At 40.0% G+C, this 27,476-nt stretch overlaps 2 protein-coding genes across 2 annotated transcripts in view; one reads left to right on the forward strand and one right to left on the reverse strand.

Moving 5' to 3' along the window:
- Window positions 1-18,034, reverse strand: part of Vps35 (VPS35 retromer complex component) — a 39,339-nt gene extending 21,305 nt beyond the window's left edge. Inside the window, exons 1-7 of the mRNA XM_021169341.2 lie at window positions 17,687-18,034; window positions 13,124-13,222; window positions 8,146-8,242; window positions 6,138-6,261; window positions 4,785-4,967; window positions 2,460-2,673; window positions 119-202 (exon numbers count right to left, since the gene is read on the reverse strand). Coding sequence (XP_021025000.1) covers window positions 119-202; window positions 2,460-2,673; window positions 4,785-4,967; window positions 6,138-6,261; window positions 8,146-8,242; window positions 13,124-13,222; window positions 17,687-17,689 — 804 coding nt within the window. The 5' untranslated portion in view covers window positions 17,690-18,034. The remainder of the gene's footprint in view (window positions 1-118; window positions 203-2,459; window positions 2,674-4,784; window positions 4,968-6,137; window positions 6,262-8,145; window positions 8,243-13,123; window positions 13,223-17,686) is intronic.
- On the forward strand, window positions 17,870-26,201 carry Orc6 (origin recognition complex subunit 6). Its single transcript, XM_021169342.2, has 7 exons — window positions 17,870-18,224; window positions 19,308-19,437; window positions 21,009-21,172; window positions 21,581-21,670; window positions 23,354-23,466; window positions 24,354-24,455; window positions 25,723-26,201. Exons 1-7 carry the CDS (start codon window positions 18,160-18,162, stop codon window positions 25,845-25,847), a joined length of 789 nt encoding a protein of 262 aa, XP_021025001.1. The 5' UTR covers window positions 17,870-18,159; the 3' UTR covers window positions 25,848-26,201.
- Window positions 26,202-27,476: the final 1,275 nt, after the last annotated feature.

Below are 27,476 nucleotides of genomic sequence, written 5' to 3' on the forward strand. Positions count from 1 at the left end.
GGCACTACAGGCCATGCACCTCCACAGTGGGCTTAGAATTTCTTTTTCCCCAAACAAAAATGAAAATGAAAATGAGAATCCTTTCAGGAATCCCTGCTCTCTCTCGTCTCTCTCTCACCTGAATGATGCACTCCATGAGGTACTCCTGAGCCAGCGCATCCCTGCAGTTCACAACCTGCTCCAGAATGCCTGCTAGAACAATCTGAAGACAGCAGAGAAAAAAAGGTCAGCTAAAAAGTATTTTGAAAAGTCCAAAGTACTCCTCTAGCAATACACTGAACATGAGAATCATTTTATATTGCTTTCATCCATACTTCAATGCTCAACTTTTAAAAATAGCTTATTATTAAATATAAAAACTTTGTTTCATAAAAAGGGTTATTTTTTTTTTTAAAAACAGTTTGTGCTTTTTTGTCTGTCCTAACAAGATCATGAAGATTTCCCTTGTGTTTTCTTCTAGAACTTTTTGATTATACGTAAGTCTCTGATCTGCTTTTCTAGAGCTTCTACACTGTGGGAGTAATGGTCAAGACATAAAAGTTTCTTTGTTTACACATACTAAGTAGATATTCAACTGTTCCAAAGTAATAAATTAAGAAGGCTACCCTGGGCAGGCACAGTAATTCCAGCACTCACAAGCAGATCTCTGCGAGTTCAAGGCCATCCTTATCTACAGAGGACAACCTAATTTCCAGGACAGCCGGGACTAAAAAGACTGACCCTGCCTCAAAAGACAAACAGTAAGTTTGCCTTTGCACCTTCATAAAAATCAACGGCAGGGCTAACGATGTAGCTTAGTTGGCAGAGTTAATCTCTAGGACTCACTTAGGAGGATCAAAAGTTGAAGGCCATCCTTGACAACAAAGTGAGTTGGGGGCCAGTCTGAACTACCTCAGATGATCAGGGGAGAGGGAGAAAGAAGAGGTCAATATGCAATAATTGGCAACTGGCAACGAATTCCAGGACTGACAAATCTAATTCACTCCTGAAATTTGGGGGTTTTGTTTCATGTTTTTGGTGCTATGGATCCAAATCCAGAACCTGAAACATGTTAAATAAGAGCCAAACTGAGCTATACTTTAAAATGTGAGTGGGACCAAGCCCTGCCCTGCCCTTTTCTTAATGTTTTTCCTGCTTTTACCCTATATCCATCTAGTTTACTACTTATAACTAATAACTTACAAAATTAAAAAATACCATCTAGACTTTTACAGAAAAATTTTGTTGGGAGCTGGCTAAAACCACGGGCTGCCCTTCTAGAGAACCTGGGTTTGGTTCCCAGCACCCACATGGTGCTCACAATCATCTGTAACTCCAATTCCAGAGCATTTGACACCCTCTTTTGGCCTCTGGGCACAGATACACATGTGGTACATAAACACACATGCTGGTAAAAAAAAACCTCGCACATTTTTTTAAGTCTTTAGAAAAGTGTGCTGATCCCTACTTTATTTCCTTTCACTGACTTATGTGTCTGTTCCTTTCATCACTCACTCTTCATGCTTCTCTCCACTGGGGTCTTAGTCAGGGTTTCTATTGCTATGATGAAACACCATGACCAATAAGCAAGCTGGAGAGGAAGGGGTTTATTTGGCTTACACTTCCAGATCATAGTTTATTACTGGAGGAAGTCAGAATAAGAAATCAAACAGGGCAGGAACCTGGAGGCAGAAGCTGATACAAAGGCCATGGAGGGATGTGCTTACTGACGCACGGCCCCTGGCTTGCTCAGGCTGTACCACCCACAATGGGCTGCACCCTCAAACCCCCACTGAGCACTAATTGAGAAAATGCCATAATGCTGGATCTCATGGAGGCACTTCCTCAACTGAGGCTCCTTTCTCTGTGATGACTCCAGCTTGTGTTAAGTTGACATGCAAAAAAATACAGCCAGCACAACGGGCATATGTCAATACCACAAATCTACCTTCACTTCAGTGAGAGTGCATTTAGGTCCTTTTGTCCTAGTCTTTCAAAACTGCTGTGGGTATTACAGGTTCTCTTCTCTTTCTCACATATTTTAGAATCAGTTTATTGACTTTATAAAACAGTCAGACAGGTAGATATGACGGAGACTGCATGAATCTATAGTTATATTTAAGTAAAACTGTTACCTCGACAATACTGAATCTCTAACCCGTAAACATGGTAGTACTTTTATCTAGATCTTTTTTAGTAAAAAAACCAGAAATATATATATATATATATTTTTTTTTTGGTTTTTCGAGACAGGGTTTCTCTGTATAGCCCTGGCTGTCCTGGAACTAACTTTGTAGACCAGGCTGGCCTCGAACTCAGAAATCCGCCTGCCTCTGCCTCCCAAGTGCTGGAATTAAAGGTGTGCGCCACCACCGCCCGGCCAGAAATATTTTTCAATTTAACAAAAATACATTTAAAATAAGATTTTCAGTTTATATCTCACAATGTAAGAAAAAAATGACAACAAAAAGATTAAGAACCTGTTTGTAGCGTTCCACATTTACACCTTCCAACTGACTAAGGCGCACCAAATTTGTTCCCACTAAAATTCTCAGTTCTTGTCTCTCTCGTTCTCTTTTTTCTCTATCTCGACTATGTCCTTGATGCTGCATCCGCACCCAGAGCTTATTCATTTCTGCAAAGTTGAGTAGTACAAAATCCATGGAATCACTGATATCACCAGTTGTTTCTTCACTGCCAAGAAAAAGTTAGAAAAATCTTAGTACACATGACAGGATCAATTTACTCCTCCTCCATTCGTTTCCTTCTTACTCTACAACCACTCACGCTTCAAAAAGCACTTTCAGCTTCATTTCATTTGGCTTATTGTTAAATTTCAAGAATAGACTCTAGCATAAAAAATAAATGCTAGGGGGAGAATACAATACATTTAAGGGGCAAATCACTTTCCATGACTCCCTGTGCTGAGCTCACTGGACTTTGCCCTCACGGCAACTCACTAGAATATAACAAGATGTGCTCTGTTTGGTAGCACACACTGAAATGGAAACAGTACAGGGACTAGCATGGCCCCTTCAGTGACAGCATCTGTAAAGCACCCATATTGTAAAGGAGCGTCACAGGGCTTCACACGGTGCTGGGAGCTTCTGTTACTCTTCAGCTACCACACTTCTTACAAGAACTCAAGCATGCATGATGACCCAGCACCACTGAAGAGGGGTCAGTATGGAGGGCACTGCATCCATACTGCAGTATGGATGGCTTCCCAGCTCCTACCATAAAGAGTTCAACTACAGCTGAATCATTCCATATCCTGACAAAACTAATGTCCAACAAAAGGTAATTGATTAAAAAACAAAAATGAAAAAATCTTTAAAAGACCCCAAAACTTGACATTTAGGGTAGACTGATAACTGCCACTTTATTGTTAAGATATTTTGGCTTCAAATGAAATATTAGCTTTATGAATAAAGACCTTATTTTTCTACATCTTCTAAGACAGGAACTTAGTTTTTCAAATACTTTACTGATTGCCTAATATTTAAAATTCACAGTCAAATTATAATAATAACATCATCTTCTTTGTACACTACTCCATCTTTTATGTATAGTTTAGTTTAATATGTAGTTAATAGTAGTAGTAGTAGTAACTGATTCCTGACATAGTGGCACATGCCTGTAATGTGGACATTTGGGAGGCAGGAGGGGGAGGAGGATTACATGCTCAAGGCAAGCACAAGTTATACAGTGAGAATCTTTTTCAAAATGAAAAGGAATGGAGGGCTAGTGAGATGGTTCAGAGGGCAGAGGCACTTGTCATGTAAGCCTGGTGGTATGATTTTGGTCCCAGAACCCATGTAGTTAGAAGAAAAGAATCAACTGCACAGTTGTCCTCTGACCATCACACACACACACACACACACACCATGGCACAAATTCACACATGCAAACACATACACATCATCACACACACACACACACATACATAATAATGTATTTACAAAGGGACTGATGCAGACAAAAAAAAACCCTACTATTAGTCTTAGAAATTTTAAAAAACAGATAAACTTTAAATAAGAGGAAATTATTAGTTCTCCAATCTGGGATCCATCACATAAAAAGTTTACCACACCTAGCAGCAATCTGCCATTGCTGGGAGAAAAAGGTGTCATGGATTTTAATGCTAGAATGGAGGCCACAAAAGAAACAGAGGTCTCTACAAACTATTTTTAGTTTTTTCCCCACTAGTTAACACCTTTAAAAGGCACACTTACAAAGATTGTCTAATGTAATGGGAAAATGTTCTAGACTATATTAGATGCCTGAAATTCCATCATCTGAGAGTCTGCATGCAGGAGAGCTACTGAAAATTCAAGGCCAGCCTAGGTTACAGTGAGTACCAGCCACTCAAAGCCACATAGCAAAATCCTGCCTTAAAACAACAACAAAAAATTAAAATTTAAAAGGCAGATTTTCCAGAGCCGGGCAGTGGTAGCACATGCCTTTAATCCCAGCACTTGGGAGGCAGAGGCAGGCAGATTTCTGAGTTTGAGGCCAGCCTGGTCTACAGAGTGAGTTTCAGGACAGCCAGGGCTACACAGAGAAACCCTGTCTTGAATAACCAAAAAAAAAAAAGGCATATTTTGCAAATATTTTTTCTAAATATATAATTGAATGTGAGTACATTTTATGTCATACCACACACACTGAATTATATATCTCAATGAAAGTCTAGACACAAATTACTGACACCCATGGTCATATTTCTGTATACTTTTCTACAATTTTAAGACATTTTACTACGGGGTTGGTGGGAACACTACAACTAAACCAAGATTACTTACTCTGTTGGCTCTCCTTCATCAGGTAAAATGTTCCTAGTACACTGAAGAAGGTAATTTCGAAGAAACAAACCCCTTAGCGGATGCTGCACACCACGGCACATTTCTACCAAATCTTTCAAAATATCTTTCCTGGATTGAGGAAATGACTTGACATATACAACTCCAACTGTGATCAAGAGATAACTAAGAGAAGTAAAAAATTCATTTGATTAGAGACAGAATATGTGAAAATTTGACTGTATTCAAACACACTACAAACATTAAATAAACAAGACAGAAACTATATTGTTTTAAGCAGTATTCTTTATGGGGAGAAAAATCACCTACCTTTAAATATAACTACAAAAACTATTTGAAAAAAAAAATCACTGACTGATTCCTGTGGTCAGTCCCCTCTTAACTCATGAAGAATATGACCCAAGATACTGATCTGCTAACTGAAACTGCAGCTAGTATGTACCATTACTTTCCCTTATACATCTACATTTATAAGTGTATTAATTAGCCAAGGTGATTAACCACAGTAACTAACACAACAGCTGTAACTGTATGTTGTAATAAAAGATAACATAAGTGAATGACGTCTCTCCTCTATCTTACTATGCTGTATTCACCATTCTTGCAAAGATGTGAGATGAAATAATGATTATGCTGAGAATAACATAGTAGGTGAGTGAATATGGGGTAGCATTAGGCTATCTCAGCAGCACAGCTTTTCCAACAACAAGATGGTTACTAAGTGACTGAAGGGTAGATAACATATACAGTATGCTCAACAAATGGATGATCCACACCCCCAGTGGAACCATAAAAAGTTTTATCAGGCTACTTCATATAGTGTAGAAATTGAAACTTAATTGCTTCTAGCACTGTCCTTCTAATATTCTAGACTATGATGACCATGGTTGCTTGTGGAAATTGCTACTCACTTCTTTCTCTTTGATTTTCTCATTCACACACCTGCTCTTTCTTACTATGGCAGGCCCAGCTAACTTAGATACTTGCTATGTAAACCAGGCTACTCTTAAACTTGCAGCAATGTCTCTGCAGCTAAGAGCTGGGATTACAGTATATGTCACATGTCTGCCTCTTAAATAAAACCAATGTTAGCTAGTCATGGTGCTTCATGCCTGTATTCTCAGCATTTGGGAGACTGAGCCAGAAGATCATGAATTCAAAGCAATGAGATGCTGTCAACAAAAAAAGAGAGGGATGATTTCTAAGAAAAAATATATTATTATAAGGCAAGAAATGCAAGTATGAGTTTTAAACTAGCATTAACTTTTGTTGGATGAGACTTGACCACAACACAAAGCCTAGAAAGTGTGGCTATAAAATATGTTAATTACTTACAGTCTTGGAATAATGTTTCCAGCATACTGTACAAGTTCATAGAGATCTGCCACCTTTCTTCCTTTAGCAAATTCATCAGTCAGGTAGACCTCCAAGTAGTGCAGTTCATCAGAAATAGCCATATCTTTTAATTATGATTAAGGATTAAGAATAAAGGTAAATTAATAAAAAAACAATAAAACAAACAAAAATAAAAAAAGTTTGCTGCAACTACTGTTGGAATAGTTCAAACTTTTAGTCAGGGCTAGTGATCTAAGCTCAGTAGTGGAAGCATTTACCTCTTACAAGAAAAGCTTTCTATTTTGATTTCCACCACTGACAAAATAAAACAAAACCGCACACTTGGAATGCCTGGCACAGCGGTCCATGGCTACAACACCAGCTACTCATGAGGATGCAGCTGGAGGACCATGAGCTCAAAAAAAAAAAAAAAAAAAAAAAACCCACTTATAAGGTACTTTACATTTAGATGGATGTTAGAAGGGAAGAGAGAATTTCAGTTGGCTTTTATTACTTTGAAATAAAGATTCATTGGACTGTAGAGATGGTTCAGCAGTGAAAAACACCCACTGCTCTTATAGAGGATTTGGGTTCAGTTCCCAATACCCACATGATATGATAGTTCAGAACCATCCCAGTTGCAGGAGATCTGATACTCTCTTTCGACTACCCTGGGCACCAGCTACATGCATACATGCAATGCTAACAGCCATACACATAAAAGTAAATTAGATAATTTTTTTCAAGCTGGCACATGTCTGAAACCAGCACTCAGGCAGAAGAATAGCAAGTTCTTCTACACCTGAGCTATACCATAACACACTGTTTCAAAAACAAACAAACAACCTCCAAGCTACTTGGGAGGCTGAAGGTGAGGATCAGCTAAACACAAAAGTGCAAGAGCGACCTCATTATCTTAAAAGGGGAATTGAGGGGGAATGCCAGGCATGATGGCATGCACCTGCTATCCCAGCACACAAGAGGCAGACACAAGAGGATCACTGTGAGGCCAGGGAAGGCTACACAACAAGATCTTACCTCAAAAACAACAAAAAAACAGATAACAAATGCCACTTAATGGCTTCAATTTTTTTCAAAAATTAAGAGCAATCTATTTTGTGAAACTTAAAAATATGGGTATGGATTTAGTTCAATTGGCAAATTGCCTGTCTAAAATTAAGGTCAACAGCCAACACTGAAAAAAAAAGGGGGGGGGGTGGTGGTGAAGGAAGGATTATTCTTAGAAAAAAAGGGGCACTTTTCTCATTTAACATATCTATCTGCCTGGAGGAGAACTATTTTGTCTAAAAAAATAGAACTGACCCCACACATTTTTAATAAGAAACGAAAAGCCAGGCATGATGGTTCATCCCTATAACCCTAGCATTCAGGAGGCTGAGGCAGGAGGACTGCTGTAAGTTTGAGGTTACCCTGGGCTAAGAAATAAGCATCCATTTCAGAGGAGGCAGGGTGGGAGGGGAGCACTAGTTGCTTTTCCAAAGGACCCGGGTTCAAGTACCAGCACGGTGGTTTGCAACCATCTCTGACTACAGTTCCGGGGAATCCAATGCCTTCTTTTGGCCTCTGCAGGCACAAGTTATGAGTGTGGTCCAGATATATACACACATGCAGATAAGACACATATAAAGTAAAATAAATAAATAAGTAAAAAATAAATAAAAATAAAACAATATAGTATAAACAAAGGCCTTAAAGGCCCTCCCACTCTCAAGTTCTTTTCTCACTTTTTTCTTAATAAATCTGTATAGGTTCTGCTTTAAATACAAATCCAGTAACAACAACAAAATTGGCCTTATCAAGAAATAAATATAAACCAGGTATCGTGGCACACGCCTTTGCTCCTAGCACTCAGGAGGCAGAGGCAGGTGGATCTACGTGTGTTCCAGGACAGCCAGGCTACATAGAGGAAACAAAAACAAAACAAAAAATAAACCAAACAATAAATAAATATGGTCCAAGTGTTTATCCGTCAACAGTCAAAGGATACAAAGTTCATAGTAACTCTTTGGTGACAACATAGAAGTCCGGAGTTCTCCAAGCATATTAGAGGCATGCTTCAGAGCATCCATCAGCTTGTTTTTGTCCTACAGAAATTCCAACGGAAGAAAAAAATAAAAAGACGAGAATGCTTAATTTACCTAAACATTTATCTTGGTTCTATTTAACCAAACACCTGTTACACAGTTTTAAGAATCTACAACACTTATTTTAATCACATAAAAATTAACTTCACAAGTCTCTCTTTATTGAAAATTTAAATTAAAAATACAAGAAAAAAAAAAGCCTAAGTCCTCACCAGGGCTATAAAGCTTGCAAGGCTTACATAACTAAGACAGTATGTTTCATAGAGTAACTTCAAACTTTTCAACCTCTACAAACTAGGAAACTAGTTCTAAAAGTCCACATTTGACCTGTAGTCAAGAAAGTAGGCATGCAGCCGGATGTGGTAGCACACACCTTTAATCCCTGCAGAGGCAGGCGGATCTCTGGGTTCAAGGCCAACCTGGTCTACAAAGTGAGCTCCAGGTCAACCAGGGCTATACAGAGAAACCCTGTCTCGGAAAAACAAACAAACAAAAAAGAAAGAAAAAGAAAGTAGGCATGCTAAAGCAAGATAACTATCCTAACAATGGCTTTGTCCCAGAACTTCAGGCTCTTTGTAGCGTGTGCAATGATTAGTCATGTAAGTCTTTCCTTGTGTTCTTCAAAGCTTCATAACCACCATATGCCCCACTTCACTCATAGATATAGACAATTTTTGAAACACAGTAAGAAACATTCTACATTCTTAGAAAAAGAAAAAAAAAAAACAAGAGAAAACTCATTTTCTAAAACATTTAATTTTCTTTCCAATTTTATTGATAAGAAAATCAAAACAATAAGGCATAAGAGAATATTAAGATTTAGAAAATGTAAGACAATGGGGCTAAGGAGATAGCTCACGAGTAAAGTGCTTCCTATGCAAGGGTCTGAATTTGAATCCCCACCACTCAGGTAAAAAACTGGGGTTTGGCAGCACACATCTGTCATCCAAACTCTAAAGAGGACAACAGCAGATCCCTGGGGCTCACAGGGAGTCTAGCCTATTCAGTGGACTCCAGATGAGAGAGAGAGGCCATCTCAAAAAATAGATGGAAAGAGAGGTGAGGAAGGGCCACTGGTACTTAGGACCCTGCTGTTGTCACTCTCCAAGATCAGGGAGGAAAATCAGAACTTAGAGCCCCCGCAGCAGTGACAACCTGAAGCCAGGTAGTGGGTGAAGACTTAGTAACTCACTGCCAGTCATTATCTAAGGTCACAGAAGTTACCAAAACATCGTTTCCCATTACTGGTTGCATTCGGAGATGAGAAAATATAGAGAGGCTTGGGACCCACTGCCAGTGGCACCCTGAGGTCAAAAAGGGAACAAAGGGCTAGAGAGATGGCTCAGAAGTAAAGAGTACTTGCTGCTCTTCCAGGGGACCCAGGTTCAATTCCCAATACCCACATGGCAGTTCAAAGATGTCTGTAACTCCAGTCCTAGGTTATCAGACCTGACAACCTCTTCTAGCCTCTGAGGGCTCCAGGTACACATGTGGCTCAAAGATACACATGCAAGAAAAATACACACAATATAATAAGACATAGATAGGCCCTAGAACTTTAGCCCCACACCAGTCCACCCTGTAAGGTCAAGGTGCCTGCTGAGATTCTTGCCAAAGCTGGTCTCTACTTAGTTCTATATAGATGATCTTCACCCTTGCTGTTTTCAGAGGAGCTTGGTTTCCTAGAGCAGACTGTTAACTTTGAGAATTCCTTTTTCTTGCTGAAGTAGAGCCCTGGTTTTCCTTGTGAATGATTATTCATATTGTAAGTTCTGGGTTTATAATTCAGGTTGGAGCAAGGTGTGAATAACTAAAGAAAATAACTTGCTAGCAATATAGGAAATGCCATGGAAATGAACTGTGCATATACTTCTGAGAAGAACAAAATTAATCTTTTTTTTTTCTTTTCTGTTAAGCACTAGTCACTATAGTGCATCTCCTGGTTTGGTACTGTATTTTATATGCAATGTACATGCTTTAATATTTTAATGTTTGTACATTAATATTTTCAGTTTGTTTAACCACTTTGCTGCTAAGATTTTGCCATCCCGTTCCCATTTTTTCCTTTACAATTTTAATCATTTCTCTTCATTAAAAACAATGATAATGAAAAAAAAAAAAAGATGAGGTTTACAGGTAAATAGATGGGACTGGAAAAAAGTGCATCATGCTGAGTAAGGTAACAAACATCCAGAAAGACAAAAACACTGCACGCTCCTTCTTAAATGTGGTTCTTTGCCTTCAATCTTTAGATGCATTAAACTAGGAATGCCTGTAGATACTAAGAAACTAGAAAGCGGCTTTAGGGTAGTAGTGGGGGTGATGAGGAGGTGGAAGGCAGAAAGGCCTTGAGGAAAGGGTGCAGCAGAACACAGTGGTACGGAGGAAAGATTTATATAAGGCAAGGGATGGGACAGGAGGGAAGGGTAAAGGAGGAAGCTGCAGAAGGATAGCTAACACTGAGGATGTATGAAGACACTATATGGCAACTCATTATTTATACGTTTATTTAAGAATATGTAAGTCAGGCTGGAGAGATAGCTTAGTGTTTAAGAGCACTGACTGCTTTTCCAGAGGTCCTGAGTTCAATTCCCAGCCACCACACGGTGGCTCTCAACCATCTGAAATACCCTCCTCTGGCCTCTGAAGAGAGTGACAGTGTACTTACTTACATTAAATAAACAAATAAATCTTTAAAAAAAAAAAAGAATATGTAAGTCTTATAAGGAGTTTAACTGGGGTACCCTACACAGGGAAATAACTGTCCTTTCGAAGCCATAGGTTACTTAACAAAAAGTTCTAAGCCAGGTATAGGCTATCCCCCTATGAGTGTTGGTCAGCAAAGTCCCAGAAGCCCCCAAACAATACATATATGCTATTGCTACTGTTCATGCTTTTCCCACCAGAACTTAGTGATAAGATCCTACTGCTGAAAAGAGCACATATTCCAGTTGCAGTAAATGGGAAACTTGGGAAAATCAAACTATTAACTGATCAGAAAGCTTCTTCTCAACTGGCTACTTTTCATAATACCAGAAGATGTGATACTAGGGGAAGAAAGTCACCAACAGTCTTATCCAGATGAGAATCACTGACATGGCAAGATGTGCCCATGGGTGCAATAGTAGTCATGAATGTTATAGAAGTAACCAACCACTTCTTAATTGGCTTTAAGGCCCTCATCACAGTACTATAAACCTCAACAACTCATGACTGGAACTGTTAAGAGCACTTGTACAGGCCCTGGGTTCAATTCCCAGCACCTACATGGTAGCTCACAATCATCCATTAACTCTAATTCCAGGGCATCATCTCCACCAGCACCAGGTATACACAGGTACATATACAGACAGGCAGTTAACACTCGTACACATAAAAGAGTCTAAAGAATAAATAATCTAATGAAAGGGCAAAGGTTCTTGGAGAAAAACCTACTACTACTGTTTTGCTAAACAGTAACAAACTGCCTTCTACGTGCTTATAATTACAATTGCAATTAGTACAGTTCTCTACCTTCATCAGTGACACTTCTTTTAAAGGTGGAGGGAAACGAATACAGAGACTCCCAACAGGCCAAAGTGACTGCAGAGTTCTCCACCCTGTCCCCAAGGCTCACAAACCGTCTCAGAAGAGGGTGAAGAGAATCTAGGAGCCATAAGTTGGGGAGGAGTGCAGTGAGACAGTCTTCTGACCTGATATGGCCACTGCACTCACTGCAGCTATGGACAGCTATACAATGTCGGATCTGTCACTGTTTCACCCTGTGTGCAGGAAGAGCTAAGGTTCCACTGCTCACTGAGTGACTAGAGGCTTTTAATGGGTCCTGGGACAGAGTATGTCATAAGTTGCTCATGTTCTGGGATCTAACCCCTCACTCATACTCATGCAACCCTACATAATTAACATAAAAGATGTAACCTAACAGGGAAAGAAGGGTTTTAGCAGGAAAGAAGGTAATAGAGCACAAAAATAACCAAAGTTAAGTTCTGTGTGTGTGTGTGTGTGTGTGTGTGTGTGTGTGAGAGAGAGAGAGAGAGAGAGAGAGAGTGGGAGGGAGGAGAGGAGAGAGAGATTGAAATTGTTAATAAGATCAAGAGCAACTGAAAGAAAACATCTGACATCAATCAACCTCTGGACTCCATACACATGCACAAATACATACATATACTACATGAAAATGTAAGACACTTTACAAAGTATCGTCATTATTCCAGCAACTTTTAGCTTAAAGTATCTGCCTATGTGGTTCAATTCTTTAAACTTTAACACACAGAATATAAAGTACTTACGCAGATTATTCCTATCTTTAGATAATAAAAACATATAAACAAGTATATATGTAATTTAAGTTTTTGTGCTTTAAGGGTCTCACCACATAAACCAGAACTGGCTTCAAGTTCATGGTCTTCTTTTGTCTCCAGAGGTATTGACCACATGTATGTATCTTTAAGTATAGTTTTTAAGCTAGTTCCCACAATAAAAGTACATATTCACAAGTTCTCAGGATACTCAGGTGAAATAAACTTAGCTGAATAATTCAAATTGAGGCATTCAAATCTTTCATTCATTAAGTATTCACTGAACACCCGTTCTATATTAAATTCTCCTCAGGTCTAAGGTTTAAACGAAACAGGCTCAGATACTTAAATTAGATGTTAATATGCCAATGTATAACTGAATTTTGTATCACTGCACACAAAATTAAGAGGAAGCAGGGCTCTTTGTTCATAAGTATCTACAGTGCTAAACACAGATGAAGATGAGACAGCTGCTGGCGGTGACAAGACTGTCTGAAAGCAGAGATGATATAATCTTACAACCGGTGGTGCTTGCTTAGGAATTTACAGCATACAACTGTATCTTTCACATTTTCATACTTACCAGGCATCTTTTCATCTGGAATGACTGAACCTTCACAGCCTGGATGGCTTCATCCAAAAGTTTTTCCTGCTCATCCTGGGGTGACTGCTGTGTTGTAGGCTAAAATGAAGATTTTAAAAATACTTTCATTAGTGGCTCATAAGCACTTTCTCCTGTCAAAAAGGATTTTTAATTTCCATAGTTTTAGTCATAATCCTTTTCCAAAACTTTCACCAAAGGCCCTTTCTAGCTTCATATCTCAAACAAATTTGTCTATTCTGGCTTCAGCCCAGCATGGTGATGTATGCCTTTAATCCCAGCACTTGGGAGATGGAAGCAGGCACATCTCTTTGAGTTCAAGGCCAGCCTGGTCTACATAATGAGTACCAGAACAGCAAGAACTTCCTAGTGAGACCCTGTCTAAAAATGACCAAAAAATATCTGGCATCAAAGAAACCTGTGGTAGGAGTTTATAGTTATGTTCTGCTAATATGCTGTACATCCACTTGGAACATAGCTGTAAAGCCAAACTTATGATAATTCTAGTATAAATTTAAATTTTTAATAACTTCTCTCTCCCTCTCAACTACATTCACCTACATTTTAGTCTACTTTACACCAAAAAATGAGTTTATAAAAACACAGCCCCCAGCCGGGCGTGGTGGTGCACACCTTTAATCCCAGCACTCAGGAGGCAGAGGCAGGCGGATTTCTGAGTTCGAGGCCAGCCTGGTCTACAAAGTGAGTTCCAGGANAGCCGGGGCTANACAGAGAAACCCTGTCTCGAAAAACCAAAAAAAAAAAAAAAAAAACCCAAAAAACAAAAACACAAACCCAAAAACCCACAGCCCCCTCCATCATAACAAAAACTAAACAACTTGGAAATAAAATAGCTAGAATTATTAATGACTTAGAAAAAGGTAAAGATAGTTTCCTCAAATACCTACTATTCAAATATACAGATAAGCAGCTAAAAACAAAGTAAATCTATTCTTCCATGTCATCAGCAAAACTCTGCTTATAAATGAACTCATTCTCCTTGTTAAGTAGAATTAACCCATATTTCATGTTAAATATCACCATGTTAACATTACTTCCACAGCATGCCTAACAATGTAATTATAAACACATGTTTGAGATCCAGCATATACAATGTGTGCTACATAAACATTCACTTCACAGACAGGCTGATTCTAGACCTTTCTGATCATATATTTGATTAAAAAAACTAACCAGCAAATTAATGGATAATCAGTATACACACAACAGACTATTGCTACGCCATAAAAAGGTCTCTAGTATTGAAACACACATATTATAGAAATAAGCCTAGAAAACACTACACCAAATGAAAGAAGTCTGACACAATGCATGCTGGAATACTCCACTTATATGAAATATCTTAAACAGATAAATCATCTACAGATTTACTAATTTAGAAGAGGAATGGTGGGTGAACCACTGATTAATGAATACAAAATTTTCTTTTGAGGTAATGAAAATATTTTAGAACAAAGGTAATGTATTAAAACCCATTTACCTGTTCATTTTACATAAATTCATTAAAAAATTTTAAGACTAATTAGAGGAAAAGTACCTCTCTGCATAATGATAGAAAAAGTAGAAGGATTTTCACATAAAAATGAAAAAAGGCCATGTTTCATATCTAAGATAAGTATAAGATTAAATAACAACAACAACAAAAATCCACTTCTGAAATACAATGGTACATAAAAATTAAAAGCTTTGTCTTGGCTTCACTTCAGATAAAGAGAAAAACTGAGTAACGAGCAATGCCCTGTGCTGTTTTGCATAAACTAGTAAGATGAGTTTCCTACAACTATTTCTTTTCAAAAATCATAAAGGACTGAAGGGATAACCTGAGCTCAATTCTTACTATCCACACACTGGGTGGCTGGAAACCAACATAACTTCAGCTCCAGGGAATCCAACACCATTGGCCTCTACAAGTACCTGCAGTCACATGCTCATACAAATGAATACACATGTGTAATTAAAATCTTTTAATGAAAAATGCTTATTTTAATTATAAATGAATTAAAAAACAAGTATCTTAAGAAACGTTAATTTATATAGGAGAAATATTAGCATACACTCCCAATGTCCCTCAGCTAAGCAGTTCTACCCTTTTCTCTAACTTTTATTACTCTAAGAACCTTATGTACATAGAACTACACAGCATTTTCCCTTTTGTATCTGGCTTGTCTAGGATTATGTCCAAGATTCATCTGTATGAAAGCGTTTATCAGAATTTCTCTCTTTTTAAAGACTGTGTAATATTCCAGTATCTGTATATACATGTATATGTGTGTGTGTGTATACATTTATTGATTCACTCGATATAGACATATGAATTGTTTCCAGTGCTGGCTACTATGTGGAAATAACCTATAAAATGGGCTATAAGCAATCACAAATTTTTGGTACAGACTAGAAAAATAAAAAAGCACACAAAGTTATGAATATGCACAGCACTCAGCAATGAACGCTCCATAAATGTTAGCTATTACTATATCCAGTTTGAGAGCATTTACCTTTACTGGTTATAGGAACCTGTTTGTTGGTTAGTTTCTCCACTTATAAGTTGCATATGTAATATGACAATACAATATAAATTGTAAAATAAACAGAATCATCATGTTGATGAATATAGTATTTAAACCTGATGAGAAAGCACAAATTAATACTTCAAAGAGAACTGAGGATAACAAGAAAACAGGAAATTTAAAATAATTTAGGTTGGGGAGTTTGTGTCTAGCAGGCTGAAGGCCTTGGGTTCAATCCCCAAGACTGCAAAAAAGAGAAAGTTAACAGTCTGGATCCCATACACACACTAACTTAGCAATACCCCAGAAATCCGATGAACATTAAATGGCAAAATTCTTTCTTTGTGCAGAATATCTGCCCATTCTCCTCAAAATCTGTTTGCGTTACCTCCAAAGCTCCTAACACAACCTCTTTCCCACCAGGAACCCAAAGAACTATACAGAGTGTTTCAAAAGCTCATCTCTGCCATTTATTTCTATCTGGTGTCTAGCACATTCTATAAAATTGAAAGTACACCAGATGTTTGGTTAGTGCTGGACTCAGGATTTTTAGGAGTACAGTACCAATGATATCAACACTTGCCTCCAGATGCAAAAGTGAGACTCAAAGGTTAACTACCTACTCAAATCATAAAATTGCCTATGACAGAACTGATACCCAGGTTCCATTTTCCAATAAAATTAACAGGGAAAACTGGTCCAATCTGGTTCCCCAGGCACATAAATAGAATTTATAGTGTATCTTCAAATGCTTTGTATTATAAAACACTATGTCAACCAGTAAGTGTTGAAAAACAAAAAAGTTAAACTTCACACCAGTCATGTGCCAAATCTCAATTGTACAAAGTTCTGAGGGGGGAAAACATCTTTTAATACAATATATTATATTAAATATACATCAAATATTTATCAAATTATGGGAACAAAAGCTCAGAACTCAGCCAGCCAGAACCAAAGATGACACAAATACCAAGCTGATCGGAGTCTAGCAAGATCATCATAAATGTCCATTCCAAAAAAAAGAGAAAAAAAAATCAACAAAAAGATTTAATGCTGGTTTTTCCTATTAACACACTTAAAGTGAAGTATGTGCAGTGGCACATAGAATTATCAATACAAAGAATGAATAGTGAAATCAAAAAAAAAAAAAAAAAAAGGACATAAGCATAGCACATCCAAATCCACTACCTGTTCTACGCATACTACAGCAAATGCTCGTATAACGCAAGTGACAACTTGCCCTGTGGAAAACAGGATTCGAATTTTGCGGAAGTTCCTGTTTATAAGGCTAGTGCCACAAAGCATCACGACATGCTGTCGTCGCGGAGAAACCTTTGAATGACTGCTTCCAGCAAGTGAGCTAGAATCCTCAGAGAGCAAATGCGAAAAGGAGACCTGTCTCCTATCGGATGGTTGGGCTCAGTGAAAGAAAGCAGGAAACTCACGTGAGCAGGTCCCTAGAATTCGCTGACAGGAGCTGCAAGATGAACGGGGCTCTGCGGCCACGGAAGGCCGGGGGACCACTGCGGCCCCCCCCCGAAGGATATTTCCAGCAGAGAAAAGGCCATGGGACCCCCGAGGACAGCTGAGCACAAAGCTGGAAATGCACCATCTGGGCGCGACCCAGCTACGGCGCCAGCTCAGAAGCTCGGGGGGCTCCTCACTGTCCCAACTCCGCACAGACCCGGGACTCCGACTCTCAGAGGGAAGGTGGCCGTTCCGTACAAGAGGCTGACGCAGGCCTCCACCGACAGACAGAACCTGCAGCCCGCGACACCCCTAAGGGAGGCTGCCTGGTCTCGGGGTAACGACCAAATCCAGCGCCACCGCCCACCGCAGCCCACCGCAGCCTAACGCGGCCTTCCTCAGCCCGTGCCCAGTCCGCAGGCCCAGCCTGGACCGGACCTGCCTCGATCGAAATGCAGGGCCCCTTACTCCGCCAGCAAGGCTCCTGTCCGCCGGAGGAAAGCGTGGACTGCGACCCGGCAACCCAGGCCCACCGCTTCCCCTCACTCACCATGGCGACTCCGGGGACCACAAGCAGCAGCACCTACCCCGCCGGAGCCGCCCGCCGTCAGGTGACCGAGCCTTCCGAGCCCCGCCCTCTCTAGCCCCGCCCTTGGATGGAAGAGGCTTTTCGATTGGCCCACTTAAAATCTCGCGTGGTTTGGGGAGAAAGGGCAGCCGGCGGTGTGTAGTGGACGGGGCGGGGCTAGAATAGTACAACGCTGCGGCGAACTAGGGACAGCAGGAAGGGAAGCCTTAGTTAAGGGGATCCGTGGCCGAGGAAGGGCAGCGAGAGAACCTTCTGCGCGTCCACTTCGCCTGGGCCCACGCCTCATCGTGTGCACATGCGTAGAAGGATGACCAGGATTGGTGTGTGGAACGGTCTCAACCTCTCGTCGCAACCAATCTGGACCCGCCGGGGGTGGGTCTTAACCCTCTGACAATCTGCGCGCGCATTGCTCTTGGCGCGCATTTCTTCCAGCGATGGAGTCGGAGCTGGTACGCCGCCTTGCCCCGCGTCTCGGCCTTGCGGAGCCGAGTGTGCTGAGGTGAGTGTGGCCTTGCGTGCGGGTAGACGTCCCTGACTGCGGCCCTGGGTCCTCCCAAGGCAGCGTCGGATGAGGGACTGGCGATGAGGGAATGACCGCACACTGGTCTGGGCGAGACTCGGGCTGTAGAAGATGGTTTGAGAGGACGTATGTAGTCGTCCTTGAAGCACTCTAGCTCTGTTGGATACACTGTGGTCGGAAAAGCCGGGGAGGAGCTCTTGTCATTCCTTCAGACTCGATGATTTGGATAAGCCAGGCTTGCAGGGCAGACCCTGTGCAAATCACTATAGATGGCAAGAGAAAGGTAGACTATGATACAGAGTGAAGAGCTGAAGTGATGAGCAGGGCATAAGAATTCCAGAAAAGGCCGGGCGTGGTGGTGCACGCCTTTAATCTCAGCACTTGGGAGGCAGAGGCAGGCGGATTTCTGAGTTCGAGGCGAGCCTGGTCGAGGCGAGTGAGTTCCAGGACAGCCAGAGCTATACAGAGAAACCCTGTGCCGAAAAATCGAAAAAAAAAAAAAATTCCAGAAAGGGCCCAGTGGCGTTGGGGCTGATTTATTAAATAGTGGCACTCATGGGAAAATTTGGTAAGAGTGGCCCAAATAGCTTCCATTTTCCGAAGCCCTTGAGATTGGGAGGATCATTGTAGGATCTGTCTTAGGAAGTAAAGCTACAGCAGGCAAGTGTGTAGAAAGTTCGTAGGCTACTGACCGGAAATACGATAGGACCCAGAACTGTTTTCACAAGCCGCCGAAACTGAGACCCAACCAGTCATTAAGGAAGAGAAAGAAAGGGATTTAATTTACTCTAATCTGCCTGCACCAACTCTTTATACTTGTTGAAATAATGTAAGAAGGAAAGGTAATGTCCAAGGAAGGCGCTTGGACACAGCTAAGTCTGGAGTCATTTTGGTTCTATGTAAAGAACTTCCGCCTCTCCAAAGGATGTGCATTCTAGGCCCCAAATGAACTTGCACAGTAGTTAGGTGGTGTGCAAGTCCACCATGCTGAATTCAGTTCTTTGCCTAAGTGTTGACAAAGTTCTGCAGCAGTTTTAGTGACCATACTGCCTTTATAACCAGGAAAGCAGAGGAGTTCCTGCGGCTGTCTAAGGTGAAGTGTGTCAGCCTGTCTGCACGTAGCTCAGAAACCAGCAATGCTGTCATATGCCTGGACCTTGCAGCTTCCTGTAGGAAGTGCCCCTTGGATAGAGTAAGTTGGCTCCATAGGACATTTGAGTGATCTCATGTGACCCTGAGGTTTCTTTGTTTTAATCTTCTTGTTGGCGTCTCTGTTTCTTTTTTATTATTACGGTTATATGTAAGTACAGTGTAGCTGAACTCAGACACTCCAGAAGAGGGCGTCAGATCTCATTATGTTTGGTTGTGAATCACCATGTGATTGCTGGGATTTGAACTCAGGTCCTTCGGAAGAGCAATCACAGGAGAGAGTTTTTAATCAACTTCAAGGGTACGATCTATCCTGACACAGAAATCAAAGCAACTTGAAGAATCTACGTGGCACCTACAGTCATGAAGCAGAAATCAAGTAATCTTTGTACCCAATTCAGTTTCTCCTCCTTTTGCACATACAGGATCCCATTGCAGGAGATTTTGCCATCAGAAATGGTCTGTCCACCTCAGTTAATCTAACGGGCACAGTCTCCCCTAGGCATGCCCAGTGGCTCTTTTTCCAAGTGAGTCTAGATCTCATCAAGTTAACAGTTGAGAGTAACTCTCACAATTTGTCAAAATCTTTAATGTTTTAAAATTAGAGTCAGGAAGAGTCACATGTTGAAACCAAATGTCAGTATTATTTACAAGATCCATGAGCTGCCAGTTTCTTCATCCATCAAATAAGAATAAAAACCATCTTTTACTGGATTATTATTCTGACTAAAGAAGGCATCTATCTTCTTTATGTAGTAGATGTACACAGTACTTGTGTCATAATGGATGTATTTATTCATTAAAGCTCTGTTAACTTTTCTGTTGCTATCTAACTCTTCAGTCTCTTTTACCCTGGCCTCAAGCTATGATTCTCACTTTGTGAGTCGTAGTTTTGTAAAGGAAACACTTTTCCACCCTGGAATGCTTTGTTGCCAAGTTCCTTTCTGTTCTAACGTGACTCTGCTTTGTTGTATATCTTTTACAAAGCTCTCCATGATTTCCCAAGATAGACTTGGCTCCCTACAATGGCGGATTATCCTGTTCTTCTTCCCTTCCAGATATACACCTTCCTCACCCTACGCCCAGTACTTCCCTTAATTTTCCTAGTAGTTTGTTTTGTGCAGCTGAGACAAGCTATACTATTTAGTCATTTTAAAATTATTTGTAAGTGCTCTTGCTCTCTTGCTCCTCTCTCACTCTTGCTTGTCCCTTCCTGCCCCTGCCCTCTCCCTATTCCCTTCCCCTCTCTCTCTCCACATGCTTATGGCCGGCCTCTACTCTTCTACTTCTCTACTCTCCCTCTCTGTTTCTGCTGCCCTCTTAACTCCCCTCCCCATACCCTGAATAAACTCTATTCTATACTAAAAAAAAATTATTTGTAAGTATGCATAATTGTACCTTTCTATAATATGAATTCTTTGAAATAGTCTGCTCTTAAAGTGATTGAAAAGTTTTGGGTTAAATAAAATTAGTATATAATTAATATCACAGACTGGTGAGGTGGCTTAGCCATTAAAGGCTAGGCTCAAAACCAAAAACATAATTAATATACCTCTTAATAAATATTTAAGAAGAATAATACTGAATTTAAAATGTGTGTTTTTCTTTTCAAAGGCATATTTAATTAGGCTCTCTGGTTTGAACAAGATGATGTATCAGAGCTGCCTTAAATCTTTTGAGTGTTTACTAGGATTAAATTCAAATGTTGGAATAAGAGACCTAGCTGTACAGTTCAGCTGTACAGAAGCAGTGAACTTGGCTGCAGAGATACTGCAGAGGTATGTATAATTTTATAATACTTACTCTATGTGTATAAGTGTTTGCATGTATGTATGTGCACCCCATGCATGCCTGCTGCTCTCAGGTTAGTAGAGAGCATCAGGTCCCATGGACTGGAGTTAGAAATGGGTGTGAGTTACCACGTGGATGCTGGGAACTGAGCCCAGGTTCAGTTCTAAAAGTCTCTAAAAGCACAAGTGTTCTTAGCTGCTGAGCCATCTCTCCAGCTCCTAAATAAATACTGAAAAGTTGTTAGCGGCACAGTCAGCAAACAAATGCTGACAATAGGTCAGGACAATTTAAGTTAGGGGCCAAATTTTGTTTCGTTTTCTCAATTGTTATTGCATTTTCAGTCCCTTTAAAATATTTTCCTGACAAATAATTTCACAAACATTGCTGTCTCCTAGCTACGAGTCTGGTCTTCCTGAAACACAGCGAGCAGATCTTGACTTGTCCAGGCCACTTTTCACCACTGCCTCACTACTCTCGGCATGCAAGTAAGAGTTCTTGGGCATTGCTTTATTGTGGTGGGTTTGCTTGTTTGTTTTTGCTTTCAGAGAGTTTTATGTATAGTCCATGCTAGCCTGGAAGTCACTATGTATCATAAGCCAGCCTTAAACTCATGATGATCCTCCTGCTTCAGACTCCCAGATGCTGAGATTTCAAATGTGTGTGACTCAACACGCAGCTAGTCTAAGTGTTCTTTTACCATTGGGGAATGTTGCCAATACGTGAGCTTTTCATCCTCAAAGAATACTTGTCATTTCATTTTCTTCGGCTCAGCACATTTTGCACTATAGACCTGTAACACTATGGTTTGTGGCCTGGTAATGAGAATCTTGGGTTGGCTGATAATATAGCTGCCAACTTAAAACGAGTGTTTCAAGAAGTTTACTTGCCATGTGGCACCCATGTCTATAAACAAGGTATTCTCATTTCAGACCCTACTTTTACTAAGTGTAAGTTGTAAATCTGTCAGGACAGTGATCATGTTTGATTTTCCAGGCATATTGTTTAAAAAGTACTGCAAAACATTTCTAAAATAAATTCTTACATTTAAATCACCAAAATACTTAGTTATTAGTATACATACTGAATTATTCCATGAAATACTAATTTTTTATATCTTTGAAATTGTTATTTTACTTTTTTTGTTTGTTTTTGTTTTTTTTTTGTTTTGTTTTGTTTTTTTGAGACAGGGTTTCTCTGTGTAGCCCTGGCTGTCCTGGAACTCATTTTGTAGACCAGGCTGGCCTCTGCCTCCCAAGTGCTGGGATTAAAGATGTGCGCCACCACCACCCAGCTTGTTATTTTTACTTTTAAAGAAACTTTCTACAGAAAAATCATGTAGTCTGTTAAAGAATATATTTCTCAGTTTCCAGTCATTAATTTTGGTGTATTTGGCACTTTTAGCAGCATACCTAGGAGTGATTGTCATCCATAAATAATATTCTTTTAATTCAACAAGGGTATGTGTACGAAGAAGGAATGTAATTGATGTTACAAAAGAAGCTGAAAATAGTCAAATAACTCCACTTTTGGAACTATATTAAACTGAACACGAAATGGTTGGTTGTCTGGGGGGAAGGGGGGCGTGTTGCTTGCCATATATGCTGCCTGTGGAGGCAAAAAGAGGACATTGGCTCCCCTAGAACTGGAGTTACAAGTGGTTGTGGGCTACTATATGGGGGTTAGAATTGAACTCGGGCCCTCTTAAAGAGCAGCAAGAGCTCTGAAGCGCTGAGCCATCTTTCCAGCCCCAGGTCTTTTGCTTTTTAATTGCTTGCTGTCAAAGAATATGAACAGGAGTAGGGCAATGAGATGTGACACTCCTGTGTAAATAGAAACATTCTCAAAGCGAGTTGAACACTTAACAGATACTGAGTCCATTCAGCAAATTGGTAACATCTGAGAGGCATGAAGTGCTGTAGCAGATGTCTTTATTTGCCCCATTTACTGCTGAACTGATGAAATTTCCGCTCTCAGATTAATAAGAAACTAAAGGACTTAAGAGCAAATCTGCAAGCTTCCAGCTAATGACATTTGGAAAACAGAAAGTCCAGACACCTGGAGAATTTTAGTAAACTCGTGGGCAAAGGGTCATAGGTTTGTAATCTGTTTTTCTTGCCCAGAAAACTGGTGATATTGAAAAAAAGCAAATTCATGAAATTGTTTTTTAGAATTCTAAAGATAAAGGTGGATAAAACCAAAATGATAACTACATCCGGTGTGAAAAAGACAATACTTGATCGACTGTGTAAGCAGTTAGAAAAGATTGGGCAGCAGATTAACAGTGAGTATTCTGTGGTTGAAAATGCTGATTTTATTAATTTTTTAGTGAGATAATTGACATGTCTGCCCTGCGAATAAAGTGGTTTAGTACCTGTCTTAGTCAAGGTTTCTATTCCTGCACAAATCATTATAACCAAGAAGCAAGTTGGGGAGGAAAGGATTTATTCAGCTTATATTTCCACATTCGGGGGAAGTCAGGACTGGAAATCAAGCAGTTCGGGAAGCAAGAGCTGATGCAGAGACCTTGGAAGGATGTTACTGGCTTGCTTCCCCTGGCTTGCTCAGCTTGCTTTCTTATAGAACCCAAGACTAGGCCCTCCCCGCTTAATCACTAATTGAGAAAATGCCTTACAGCTGGATCTCATGGAGGCATTTCCTCAAAAGTGGCTCCTTTCTCTGTGATAACTCCAGCTTGTGTCAAGTTGATAAACAAAACCAACCACTACAGTACCTTTGAAAAATATGGTTCTACAAATCTATGCTGAGAAAATACATTCCTTAAGAAACATCAGTATCAGCCAAGCATGGTGGTGCATGCCTGCTATTCCAGTACTTGGGAGGCAGAGGCAGGCAGATCTCTGTGTTCAAGGCCAGCCTGATCTACAGAGTGAGTTCCAGGTCAGCCAGGGCTACACAGAGAGACCCTGTCTCAAAAGAAAGAAAGAAGCTGCAGTGTTAAATGCCAGCATCTGAGTACTGCCTGGGATGGCAGTGATCCCATGTCTAATAAAAGAAACAGCCAGAACAAGAGGAGCCGGATTATCTGCTGCTCCTTTATCTCTCTTTGCTCCTCTGGGTACTTTCTGTCATCCAGCTGAGGACTTAGATGACCAAATATAAATTGATTAGAAAAATTAACCTTGAAACCAACTTTTCTTTTTCTAAAAGGAGACTCTGCAGATTTAGCTAGACCAGCACTGAAGAGAAAGAAGCCAGAGTTTAGTCCAACACTGAAGAAAAAGGAGCCAGGGCTTGAACCACCAGCAAAAGGTAGGGCACCCTAGCTGTCTTGGTGCTGAAACTGATGCAGTATAATTTATACACTGAGCAGTCCTGTGTTGATCCCAACAGTTTATATGACAAGCAGCAGCACTAGAGGAAAGCCTGACAACTAATTACTTGATAAGACCTATTTTTCAAGCCAGGCATGATTTACACACCTGTAATTACTTCTACGAGCTTAGAAAATAGACACAGGTTTGCTGTAAATTGAAGGCCAGTTTGATCTATATAGTGAATTCCAGGCCAGCATGGGCTACACATTGATACCATCTCACAACAACAACAAAACAGCCTTTTAAGCAATAATTAAAGGAAGTAACAGAAGTGTGAGTAAAAATATATCTGAAGTGGCCAAAGAATACAGATATTACTAATTTTTAGAGATATATCTGGTACAGCATGACATGTCTTTAATCCCAGCACTCAGAGGCAGGGCCAGGCTGATCTCTGAGTTCTAGGCCAGCCTGGTATACAAAGCAAGTTCTAGACCAATCAGAGCCACACAGTGAGAATTTGTTCGAGAGAGAGAGAGAAGAGAAGAGAAAGAAAAGTGTGAATGTTGGTAACTAAACTGTACCTGGGTTCATATTTTACTTTGCCAGTGTTAAAATCTTTAGGCAAATTAAACAATTCAAGCAGACTGACTCATAAATTGGACAGCTTCAAACCTAAAATTGGTTCAGAGAACACCACCCAGTGGTTAAACAGAAGTCCTAATAGAGTTGACCTAAAAGGAGATAGAAAACATCCAATTGAGTCAAACTACTCATTTACTTTATTTAAGGATATCTAGTGTGAGGTCCCTGTTTGGATAACCAGAAAAGTAGCTTTGGTGATGGGCTGCTTTTTTTTTTTTCCTTCCTCTAAAAATATATTTCCAAATTAAGTTCTAGTTACCTACATAGGAACTCTAGCTACAAAAACAATCTGATACTAATGGCTAATTGTTTGACACTACCTACTGGCTGCGTGCATTTGAAAAGGTGATGTAATTTCTGCAAGCTTCATTTTCCTAGTCTGTAAACTGTGACTAATGTTAGCGCCTACATCATAATGTTGTGATGGGATTGAGGGACAAACGTGGTTGATGTCTTAGAGTGCTTAGAGTGTAGGAGAGAAAAGTGAGAGCTGCCATGTTACACTGCACTCTAGGGTCTTACTCTCTTACCTTAATTGAAGTAAATACTTGCCAATTTTTACTTTTATGCCATTTATAAACTTGTTTAAAATTGCATTTGCTGACTTTCTCTCACAGAAATAGAAGTAATAGAAACCCTACATAAACTACCAAAAGATGAAGATCTGACCCAGGATTATGAAGAATGGAAAAGGAAGATTTTGGAAAATGCTGCCAAAGCTCAGACAGCCACAGCAGAGTGATTTCCATCTCACTGCAGGCGTGTGCAGTCTGTCTGGAGATGAAGGGTGTGGACGTCTTCTATAAGCCTGAATTCCAGGTGTGCTGAGGAGTGTCTCAGTACAGAGGATGCTAGCACTGGGCACCTCACATGGACATTAGATCAACCATATTGCCTCTGTCCTCTCACGTGGGGTGAAATTGGGACCATTTTGCTTCTATGTGTTACGTTTAAGAAAATTTCCTGACTAAACCTAGAATACAAATTTCAAGCTGAAAGACATCTCAGACATTTTATTTGTTTTTGTGGTTTTTTTAATTTTATTTCACTAAATCATTGTTATATAGCCTAAGTTAATAAAATTTTTTTAAATGTATATGAGTATTTTGCCTACATGCATGTTTGTGCACCACATGTATGTCTGGTGCAGTGGAAGCCAGAAGAGAATGCTAGATCCCTAAGCCTAGAGTTACAGACAGTGAGAGCTGCCATGTGAGTGCTGGGACTTAAACCCCAGTCCTCTAGAAGAGCAGCTAGTGCTTTTAACCACTGAACCATCTCTCAAGCCCAATAAATGTTATTTTTATATGCATTTGAGTAGTGATTGTCAGCTTTGAGTAATCTTTCTTAGGCCAAAATCTGTATCTACTGAAATGAAGAACAAGCCCATGTTCCTGTGCAGTGAGCCCTAATACCTAGAACACAGACTCAGACTTCCTGGGTTTAAGACCCGGTCTACTTTGCCACTTGAACAAGTAAAGTTAACTTCTGTTTGCTCCATCGAGGAAGTGGGAAGTAAAAGGTACTCCTTTGGCTATAGATGTGGCTCGGTTGCTAGGGTTACAAACAGGAAGTCCTGAATTTTGACTACCATCACTCCAAAAACCAGGCTTAGTGCATCCCTGTTATCCCAGCACTTAGGAAGAGAAGGCAGGAGAATCAGAAGTTCAGAGCCACCCTTAGCAACATAGTGAGTGGGATACATGAAACCCTGTCTCCAAAACAAAAAAAAGAAAACCTTTCTCACTGCTGCCTAGAATAGCTGGGAGACCCAATGCATGAAAGCACTATAGTACAAATATCTGCTGTGAAGAAATAATAAAGACAGGCCTGACATAATGAATTACACATTAGTACATATTACAAAACAATCCATCGAAGTTTATTTCTTTCCTATCCATACACAGGGAAATGTAACCCTAGTAAACCCTTTATGGAAGAGGCTTTATAGATTTTCATACAGTATATTCTGATCGATTTTCTCTTCCATCTTATAGATATTCCCCCACCTTCCCACTCATCCAGCTCCATACCTTCTTTCTATAGAAAACAGGCAAAAGTACAAATAAAAGCACAAGAAACATGCACATACACAAAGCCCATAAAAACAAAATTCCAGAAAAAAGTGATATGAGACCAAAAAAAATGTACAAAAATAACATGCAGATTTGTGTTGGCCTTCTACTGCTGGGCATGAGGCCTGCCATTAAGTGTGGTTTATATAAACCCAGTGACACTCCATTAGAGAAAACTAATTTTTCCTTTGTAGTTGTCAAATTGAAATGTTTTTTTTGTTGTTGTTGTTGTTAGAGCTCATGCCCACCTCTCCCATCTCAACATTGGGACCCCATCTGTCTTGGACCTGTGCAAG

Source organism: Mus caroli, chromosome 8, assembly GCF_900094665.2.
Source record: "Mus caroli chromosome 8, CAROLI_EIJ_v1.1, whole genome shotgun sequence".
Classification (NCBI taxonomy): domain Eukaryota; kingdom Metazoa; phylum Chordata; class Mammalia; order Rodentia; family Muridae; genus Mus; species Mus caroli.